At 63.3% G+C, this 7,799-nt stretch overlaps 1 protein-coding gene across 1 annotated transcript; it reads left to right on the top strand.

Moving 5' to 3' along the window:
- The first annotated feature begins 4,117 nt into the window (after positions 1–4,117).
- LOC115299199 (tryptase-like) lies at positions 4,118–6,071 on the top strand. Its single transcript, XM_029948562.1, has 6 exons — positions 4,118–4,158; positions 4,604–4,664; positions 4,800–4,971; positions 5,198–5,463; positions 5,543–5,706; positions 5,781–6,071. The coding sequence occupies exons 2-6, from the start codon at positions 4,604–4,606 to the stop codon at positions 5,943–5,945; spliced, it is 828 nt and encodes a 275-aa protein (XP_029804422.1). The 5' UTR covers positions 4,118–4,158; the 3' UTR covers positions 5,946–6,071.
- Positions 6,072–7,799: the final 1,728 nt, after the last annotated feature.

Here is a 7,799-nt window from a genome sequence, read left to right as displayed (position 1 = left end):
GCTGTGCAGGCAGGAGGGAGGGAGGAGGGAGGAGGAGCCCAGGGGCAGGCCCTCCTGTTCCCTCTGTGTGCCTGGAGCCACGGCTCTCCCCACCATTTGTCCCCCGTGGATGCTGTCACCTGGCGCCAAGTGGCCGGCTCTGGGCCGTGCAGACCACAGCAGGACCAGGTCACACCCAAGGTGACCTGGCTATAAACCCACGGTTTCTTTTTCTCCTCACCTGGACAGGGGTGGAGATCAGTGCCCCCCCACCTCCAGGAAGCCCTCCCTGGTTCCTGTGGGGCACACCGGCTCATCTCCTCTGTCCCCCAGGTCTTTGGGGTTCCTCAGCAGGGTCTCAGCTCGAGGCCCAGCGTGAGCCAGGAGACAGCTCAGGCCCTCGTGACAAGTGTCTTCGCCAGCCGGCGCTGCACGAAGTCCCCAGCCCCCGCCCACCCGGGTTCCCGTGGTCTTCACTGCAGATCAGATGGGCACAGCCCCCAGCTGCCCAGCTCGGAGCAGGCCCTTCCTAACCGTCCCTTGTGCGGTCAGGGCCTGATGACAGAGCCGATTAGGGGCTCTGGGAGGGGCTGGACTTGGCTGTCCCTGCCCCCAGCTTGAGACAGGAACTCTGGACACCATCTGTGTGCCCCCTCCCCACGTCTCTGGACACCGAGCTGTTTCTGCCCCCATTGGACAGGAGAGCAAACTGAGGCACGGGAGGGAGCAGTGTCCTGTCCCCAGGTGCCTCCCTGCCCTGGTCCTGGGGCTGTCCTCCCAGCCTGTGGGGCCTCTGGTCGCCCAGTGAACATGGGTCACGTGGGCCCGTGTGGGGCGACCTCAGGGGGGCCCCTCCCCCTTACTCCTACGCCCTCACTGGCCACTGACTCAGCTCTGGCTGCCCTCAGCCCTGACCTTTCCTGGTCTCAGCTGTGTGGGTATGGTTTTCAGGGACACAGTGACATATCCGACCCCCCTCCACTCCTCTGCGTCCCCTCCCCCGCCCAAGGTCCGCTTCGTCTCTGGTCTGCAGCTCTGGGCTTGAAGGAGCCTAATCCTGTCTTTCCACCCTCACCCTGTCCCCTCTGAAATGCCCCTCCCTCCACACCTCACCCAGCCCAAGGCGTATACGGGCCTCAGAAAGTTCTAGAAGTCATCACCCCAACAGTGGACAGTGATGACCCTGGGTGGGATGAGGAAGGAGGAAGGAGGACGAATTTCTTGTTTTTTTAAATCTTAACGCGCCCACATCTGTCAGGAGTCTTCCGGGGTGCGAGCGACATTTATCAGAAAAATAACTTCCGGGTTGAGAGGAGAAAGGTGCAGCCTGTCTGTCCCCACGATGAGGTTTCACGTCAGCCGGGGGCTGAGGGGAGGGTCTGCATGTGCAGAGGGAGCGGGGCCCGGGTCTCCTGTGCTCTGGGGGTGCACTCCTGACGCCCCCGGCCTTGCTGCGCTGCGTCTTGGAGGCCCGGATGGCACCACCGGAAGCTCCCACCTCCTCCTGCCACAGCCTCTCTCCATGTGAGATCAGTTCTAGAAGGAACAGAGGCAACCTTCCTGCGTGCACGTGTGTGAATAACAAAATCTTCAGTCTATAAGCACAAACACCTCCGACTGTGAAAAGCAAACAAAACGGTTTTCAGCAACTGTGAAAAACCAAGTGTTAAACGCGCTCATTTAGCTGAGAATCTCTGAACGACGAGAAGCAGCCCAGAGCCCTGCAGAGAGGCGCAGGGCGGCCGAGGGGGTCAGCCCCGGGCGGCCCGGGGACGCTCCTGGCTCTGCTAGGAAAGAGGTGGGTGCATGTTTCACGTCGAAGAGCAGGAGAAAGCTGTTTGCTGGAAGACCTTGAAAAGCTGAGGATCTAAGCGCCCGGCTGGCTCAGCCGGAGGGGGGGGGGGGTACAACTTTCAGTCTCAGGGTCACGGGTTCAAGCCCCATGTTGGGCATGGAACCTACTTAAAAATACAAAATAATAAATACACTAAAACTTTAGTGTCTATTGTGGCTTTCTCTCATAATGTAGTGGTATTATATCTTCTTTTAAAAAATTAATGTTTGTTTATTTATTTATTTATTTAGAGAGAGGAGAGACAGCACAAGGGCAGGGAGTGGGGGGAGGGCAGAGAGACAGAGAGAGAATCCGAAGCAGGCTCAGCACCATCAGCACAGAGCCCGACTCGGGGATTGAACCCATGAACTGTGAGATCATGACCTGAGGCGAAATCAAGAGTCGGACGCTTAACCGACTGAGCGCCCAGGCGCCCCCGTACGGTCTTCTAATCACATGTTTATGAGTCAAGGATCGTGTATTACACTTTGTAACCCTTGGCTCTGACCGAGTCTCACATGGAACAGAACAGAGACCTCAGGGGTGGCTGGCGGGGAGCAGGGGTTTCTGAAGGGGCACCCCCGGGAGGAGGCATCTGGGGGGCTCCGCCGAGCAGGCCTTCGGGGGCTCTGCTGGCGCCGCGCCGTGGCCGGCTGCGGGCAGGCGGGGGCTCGGGGGTTTTGCAGAGAAGTGCGCCGACGGGCCCAGGAGGAGGTTTGGTTGAGCAAACACTCCTTGTTGGCCATTGATGGAGGGAGCACGGGAGTCCAGAACTCCTGGGAGGAGAAGGTGGAGCGGCCTTTCCAGAAGGAATGTGGCATCACCGCCGTGGGGTTCTCTGGGGACCTGCTCCAGGAGGCGATTTCAAAGACAGCGCCTCAGGAGTCCAGACGGCAATGGCACCGAGGGAGACGTGGGTCCAGCCGCGTCCGTAAGATGAACTGGGACCCTCGTGGGGCAGGCGGCCCCTGGGGACTGAGGCGGGAGAACGGAAGCGGGCAGTCTCCCGGGCCAGGGGGCTGTGCTCTCCGCACACACGGTGCCCAGCCCCATTAAGAATCACCAGACCAGGTTAAACCTCCATCAGGCCCCATTACCCACACGGGACAGTATCACGAGGTGTGATGGCCATTCTCCTCATGTGCTGGGCGGGGGGGTGGCTCCAGGGGACAAGCCCTTTGGAGGAGAGCCTGGCCTTATGTAGCGTGGGGGGCGTGCAGACCCCAGACCTCAGCAGCCTCTTGTTGGCACATGACACAGTCGCCTGGTCCTCAGACCCCGAGTGGGGACACCCCAAGCCCCTGGCAGCAGCCTGGACAGCAGCACTGGCAGCGGTGGGTGTGGCCACGAGAGGTGGGGGTGTGCAAGGAAATGCGAGGCTGGGGGGGTCACACGGAGGGAGGAGGGGACAGGAGTGTGGGGGATGTGCTCTATCTCAACCCCATCACAGGGCCTGGGGGTCCCTAGAAACATCTTTCAGTGGTCAGAGAATCAGAGACTGGAGGTCACAGGACAGAAGTAACCCTGAATCTGCACAGGAACAGGGCTGAGCCCACGGCCGCTGCAGGTGGCATCCAGGGACAAGTGGCCCCCAGAACCAGGTGGCCCGGGGGCTGTGAGGTGGGGCGGTGGGCGGAGGGCCCTGGTGAGCAGCAGGTCCAGAGGAGAGGGAGGAGGTGGCTGGGGGACAGGCGGGGAGGAGACAGTGGCCAAGAGGAGGCCTGGCCTCTTGTGCTATGTGAGCGTTGCTTCCGTCTGCCCGTCCTCTGTGATGGCACTCGGGTCCCCTCTATACCCAGACACCATGTAGGCAGAGCTGCTCAGGTACCTCGGGGTGGGCCCTGGGAGGGCCTCGAGGTGGTTTCCTTATGTGACGGCCCCCGTCAGCCCAGCCTTGGAAGGGAGGATGCAGAGAGCTGGGGGGAACCAGGGCGGGGTCAGGGTCTCTGGGGCACCTGCCCGCTCCTCCGAAGGTGGTCCGTACACATAGTGAACACAGCACCACCACCCTTGGGTCCAGCCACGCATGAAGGCCCCCCGAGGACGTCCTTGGTGTGCACCCCAGCTGGGTGGGGGCACGCCTCTCATCCATCCAGAACCCACGACGCCAGGCCCCCCTCGGGGCAGCCTGTCCTGTACTTGGCTGCATGCCCGCCCTTGGGGCCTGTGGGCAACCACACGGGCATCTGGGTGGCAGGGACACATCACATGAGGGCCTCTGAATCATCCACTTCCTTCACTCCGGATTGGAGGATGGAACACCCCGCCCCAGACCCCATCCTGGCCTAGAAGGATAAAAGGGGAGGGGCAGCGGGCTGTGCTGATAGCAGCAGGGATTAGCCAAGGTAAGCCCCTGACCCGAGGCCTGACCTCTGGTGGCACTGAGGCACGGAGCTAAGGAGCTCCTGACCCAGAGCATCGAGACCCCAGATCCCCAGGCCTGGACCGAACCTCAACCCCAAGGTTCCCCCACTCCAACTGCACCCGCGGCCTGGCCCAGCCACCACCCATGCCCACGCAGCCTTGCCCTCCACTGGTCCATTCTTTCATCTATCTATCTATCTATCTATCTATCTATCTATCTATCTATTTTGAGAGGAGGGGGGAGAGAATGTAAGCTGGGGAAGGGCAGAGAGATGGAGAGAATTCCAAACAGGCTCCCCACTGTTAGTGCAGAGCCAGACCCGGGACACGAACTCATGAACTGTTGAGATCATGACCTGAGCCGAAATCAAGAGTCAGACGCTCAACAGACTGAGCCCCCCAGGCGACCCTCCTTGCTCCTTTCAGATGCCGAACGTGCTGGTGCTGGCGCTACCCCTCCTGGTGAGCCTGGTCCACGCAGCCCCTGGTGAGTCCTGGCCGTGGCCTCACTGCCCCTGCCCGATCCCCCCGCCCCCGGTGCCCAGCGATGGTTGGGCGAAGCCCAGGGCGGTGAGCTGGGGGGCCAGGCTGTGTCTGGTCCTAAAGGCACTTCCCACCCCAGCTTCAGGCCCGACCCTGGAGCGAGCGGGCATCGTGGGCGGAAAGGAGGCCCCTGCCAGCAGGTGGCCCTGGCAGGTGAGCCTGAGAACCAACATTCAGTACTGGATGCACTTCTGTGGGGGTTCCCTCATCCACCCCCAGTGGGTGCTGACGGCAGCGCACTGCGTGGGGCCGTGAGTTGCAGAGGGGCCTGGCCAGGGGTGGGGGTGGGGGGGGCAGGGAGTCAGTCTGGCAGGGGCGCGGCGGTAGAGGGGCTGGGTGGGCCTGGTGAGTGTTAGGCCTGGAGGGGCAGGGGGGACCTGGCCGGCGTGGGTGGGTGGGCCTGGTGGGGGAGTGGGCGGGGTTTGGCGGGGGAGGGGCAGCGCGGAAGGGCGGGGCCTCAGCGGCAGCTCCCCCCAGGGTCGTGGTGGACCCCGCGGTGATCCGGGTGCAGCTGCGGGAGCAGCACCTGTACTACCGGGACGACCTGCTGTCCGTGAGCCGGATCGTCGTGCACCCGCGCTACTACAGCACCGAGAACGGGGCGGACATCGCCCTGCTGGAGCTGGAGGACCCGGTGAACGTCTCCGACCACGTGCGGCCGATCGCCCTGCCGCCGGCCTCAGAGACCTTCCCCGTGGGGACGCCGTGCTGGGTGACGGGCTGGGGTGACGTCCATAGTGGAAGTGAGCATGGGGCGGATGGGGGGGGGCCGGCTGGGGGGCGCCCGGCCCCTTCTGACCCCGCTCGCCCGCCCACCCCCAGGACCCCTCCCGCCACCCTTCCCCCTGAAGCAGGTGAAGGTCCCCATCGTGGAGAACAGCATGTGTGACGCGCAGTACCACCTTGGCCTCATCACGGGGGACAGCGTGCAGATAGTCCGTGAGGACATGCTGTGTGCTGGAAACAACATGAAGGATTCCTGCCAGGTGGGCCGGCATGCCGACACCCCCCCCCCTCCCGCCGGGCCTCACGAGCCACCGCTGACCCTCCCTCCCCCCAGGGCGACTCTGGAGGACCCCTGGTCTGCAAGGTGAGGGGCACCTGGCTGCAGGCGGGCGTGGTCAGCTGGGGCGACGGCTGCGCTCAGGACAACCGGCCAGGCATCTACACCCGGGTCACTCACTACCTGGATTGGATCCGCCAGTATGTCCCGGAAGAGCCCTGAGCCATGCCCCCGGAGCTGTCAGCCCTCAGCGGCCCCCCCACGCCTCTGCTTCCTCCCACCCTGCCGCGGCCCCGCCCCAGGGGCAGGCTGTGGCACTAATATTCATTAAAGTGCATGGAGAGCAGATGTGGTTGCCGCCGTGCCTCCGGTTGGGGGGGGGGTCACCAAGGGAGGGGTTCGCCGAGGGGGGATCCAGGGCACGGCTGGGTGCAGCTGCTGTCCCTGTGGGGCCCCGGGCCCCCAAGCACCGTGCCCTCCCCAGCCCCTTGTACCCAGGGCCACTTCTCAGCTCACTGGCTTGTCTCTTCGGTGAGTGAGCACTTGGGGCACACAGAAAGCAAGCAGGACCACTGCAAAGATGTTTCTAGGGACATCCAAGCTCTGCGAAGGGGTTGAGACAGCACACGTCCCCCACATCCCCGTCCCTCCTCCCAGTTGTCAGGGGCAAACATACACATTTAATCTACAAAGTCTCTGTTCTTAGCAGGCGAGATTCTGGAATGATCTACCAGGCTCCCTCTCCAGCCCCACCTGACCCCTGCAGCGTGCAGGGGGTGGGGGGCAGCGGGGGCTCTGGGGGTTCCACCGCTCCTACCGTACTGGCAGGGGCTGCCTTGTTCACTGGGCAACAGGAGACCACAGTGGGCTTGGAGGGCATCCCCAGGGCCAGAGGAAGGACGCACCTAGGGACAGGACACTGTTCCCTGTGCCTCAGTTTGCTCTCCTGTTCAATGGGGGCAGAAATGGCACCGTGTCAGAGACGTCAGGGGCTCCAAGGCGGGTGTCCAGAGTTTCTTTCTTGACGGACCCAGGTCCCGGGGGAGGCTGTGGGCTCTGCAGGAGCCACGTGGGGGGTTAGAGGTGGGGAGAAGGGTCCCCGTGGGTGCAGCCAGGACAGGTAAGGGCCCCGAACTCCTGCCTGAGAGGACCAGGGTGGTGTCTGGGTTTCTCCAGACCTGCCCCTGCCCCCTGGACTGGGCGACATCAGGCCTCCTGGAGTGGTGGGCAGAGGGGGCTGCCGGACAGATCGCCCCTTCCTGAGGCTCACCCTCGGGGCGTGTGGCCATCGTGGGTTCAACCCCGGCCTCAACACACAGCTGGTATCACTGTCCTCCCTCCTCATCAGGACAAACGACCAATGTGCCTTTTGAGCCAAGTGCTGACAGGAGAGACAAGTTTGTGTCCCGAGAAGCCGCCTCCTGCTAGATCACCAGGCAACGCCCTCATGCCCGCTTCCCTGGATCTGAGGGGCTCGCTGACCTACAGGGTCTGAGGGACCCTCCCACCTGGCATGTGATTTGGAGCTGGGGGCGGGGACAGCCAAGTCCAGCCCCTCCCAGAGCCCCTAATCGGCTCTGTTATCAGGCCCTGACCGCACAAGGGACGGTTAGGAAGGGCCTGCTCCGAGCTGGGCAGCTGGGGGCTGTGCCCATCTGATCTGCAGTGAAGACCACGGGACCCCGGGTGGGCGGGGACTTCGTGCAGTGCCGGCTGGCGAAGACACTTGTCACGAGGGCCTGAGCTGTCTCCTGGCTCACGCTGGGCCTCGAGCTGAGACCCTGCTGAGGAGCCCCAAAGACCTGGGGGACAGAGGAGATGAGCCGGTGTGCCCCACAGGAACCAGGGAGGGCTTTCTGGAGGTGGGGGGGGCACTGATCTCCACCCCTGTCCAGGTGAGGAGAAAAAGAAACCGTGGGTTTACAGCCAGGTCACCTTGGGTGTGACCTGGTCCTGCTGTGGTCTGCACGGCCCAGAGCCGGCCACTTGGCGCCAGGTGACAGCATCCACGGGGGACAAATGGTGGGGAGAGCCGTGGCTCCAGGCACACAGAGGGAACAGGAGGGCCTGCCCCTG

This window comes from Suricata suricatta, chromosome 8 (assembly GCF_006229205.1).
Source record: "Suricata suricatta isolate VVHF042 chromosome 8, meerkat_22Aug2017_6uvM2_HiC, whole genome shotgun sequence".
NCBI lineage: Eukaryota > Metazoa > Chordata > Mammalia > Carnivora > Herpestidae > Suricata > Suricata suricatta.
This window is presented reverse-complemented; position numbering and strand designations above follow the sequence as displayed.

Excerpts from the sequence above, each read along its gene's own strand:
- LOC115299199 (XM_029948562.1), top strand. The coding sequence starts at position 4,604 with ATGCCGAACGTGCTGGTGCTGGCGCTACCCCTCCTGGTGAGCCTGGTC. Across the intron at positions 4,665-4,799 it reads CCTGGTCCACGCAGCCCCTG|CTTCAGGCCCGACCCTGGAG; the intron begins GTGAGTCCTGGC and ends TTCCCACCCCAG. Across the intron at positions 4,972-5,197 it reads GCAGCGCACTGCGTGGGGCC|GGTCGTGGTGGACCCCGCGG; the intron begins GTGAGTTGCAGA and ends AGCTCCCCCCAG.